Here is a 1,689-nt window from a genome sequence, read left to right on the forward strand (position 1 = left end):
TTTGTACATACTATAATTTTTCTCACTCAAGCACAGGATACACCATTAGATATAATTTCAGTTTGATAGTTACAAAATCTGTTTATATTTTGCAACAGACTTGGTAGTTATGTGTGGTAAATAATATTCCAAGAAGGAAATTATTCTCCTCTAATAGAAGTATGATATTTGGAAACTTGACTAGCACCAGAATTCAAGTAGATAATACAAGTTTCACACACTGGTGCTTGTTCTACATTCTGGAGGAAAGTAAAATGGGTGTGCATTCATAACTGGTGTGAAGGATTTGTATGGCATGTAAATTTTAAGAAAATGTGTTTAATATTTTTTGCCATGTTCTTTGTAGAGCATCTTTTACATCTTTGTTCCTCAGGCTGTAGATTAGGGGATTCAATAAGGGGATGATTAGAGTATAAAATATAGATGATATTTTATCAGTATCAATTGAATGGCTAGATTCAGGTTGTACATACATAAATATCAATGTCCCATAGAATACTGTTACCACTGTCAGGTGGGACCCACAGGTAGAGAAAGCTTTGCGTCTGCCCTCAGCAGAGTTCATCCTGAGAACAGCTATGAGAATGAGCAGGTATGACATTAGCACAACCACAAGGGAAGAAATCAAATCAAAAGCTGCAAAGATCATAACTGTAAGTTCAACTTCTTGTGTATTTGAGCAAAGCAATGATATTAAGGGGATACAGTCACAAAAGAAATGGTTGATGACATTGTAGCCACAGAAAGATAAAGAGAAAATCTTTACGGTGACTACAAGGGACATAAATGTACAGTAAAGATAGGTCATTGTGACTAGGACCCAACATACTTTATGGGACATGATTACAGTGTAGAGCAGAGGCTTACATATGGCCACATAGCGGTCATAGGACATTGCAGACAAAATAAAAAGCTCACTGCCAATGAACAGAAGAAAAAAAGCTAGCTGTGTAGCACAAAGATAGTAGGAAATTGCATTTTGATCTACAACAAAGTTTACCAACATTTTTGGTCCCACAGTTGTTGAATAAACAAAGTCAGTAAAAGCCAAATGCTTAAGAAAGAAATACATTGGTGTCTGTAGTTTGGAGTCTACATTGGTGAGGATGATTATCCCAAGATTGCCAATCACTGAGATTAGGTAGATGATAAGGAACAACCCAAACAATGGAGCCTGTAGGTCAGGGTTTTCAGTGATTCCCATCAGGATAAATTCAGTCATGACTGTTAGGTTGTGTTTATCCATTCTCTATCAGAAAACCTATCATCAACAGAAGCAAAAAAATTGTAAATGTTTCAGAATTTATTACATGAAGAAGAAAAAAATTCCAATGTTAGAAATTGGTGAATGGGGGCGGGGGAAAGGATAGGGGATTTTCGGAGGGGAAACTAGGAAAGGGGTTAACATTTGCAATGTAAAAAAAAAAAGAAAATATCTAATAAATAATAATAAAAAGGAAAAAAGAAATAGCTAACATTCCTAACTTAATATATAAAAATATTAATATTGAGTCAGGCATGGTGGCGCACACCTTTAATCCCAGCACTTTGGAGGCAGAGCAGGCAAATTTTTGAGTTCGAGGCCAGTCTGGTCTGCAGAGTGAGTTCCAGGACAGCCAGGGCTGCACAGAGAAACCCAGTAAAAAGCCAAATATATATATATATATATATATATATATATATATATAT

The 1,689-nt window shown here is 35.5% G+C and overlaps 1 protein-coding gene across 1 annotated transcript in view; it reads right to left on the reverse strand.

Moving 5' to 3' along the window:
* Positions 1 to 304: 304 nt before the first annotated feature.
* The window catches only part of LOC110318722 (olfactory receptor 8K3-like), a 5,327-nt gene continuing 3,942 nt past the window's right edge, over positions 305 to 1,689 (reverse strand). Inside the window, exon 2 of the mRNA XM_021193957.1 lies at positions 305 to 1,261. Within this exon, the coding sequence (XP_021049616.1) occupies positions 305 to 1,246 (942 nt within the window). The 5' untranslated portion in view covers positions 1,247 to 1,261. The remainder of the gene's footprint in view (positions 1,262 to 1,689) is intronic.

Source organism: Mus pahari, chromosome 3, assembly GCF_900095145.1.
Source record: "Mus pahari chromosome 3, PAHARI_EIJ_v1.1, whole genome shotgun sequence".
NCBI lineage: Eukaryota > Metazoa > Chordata > Mammalia > Rodentia > Muridae > Mus > Mus pahari.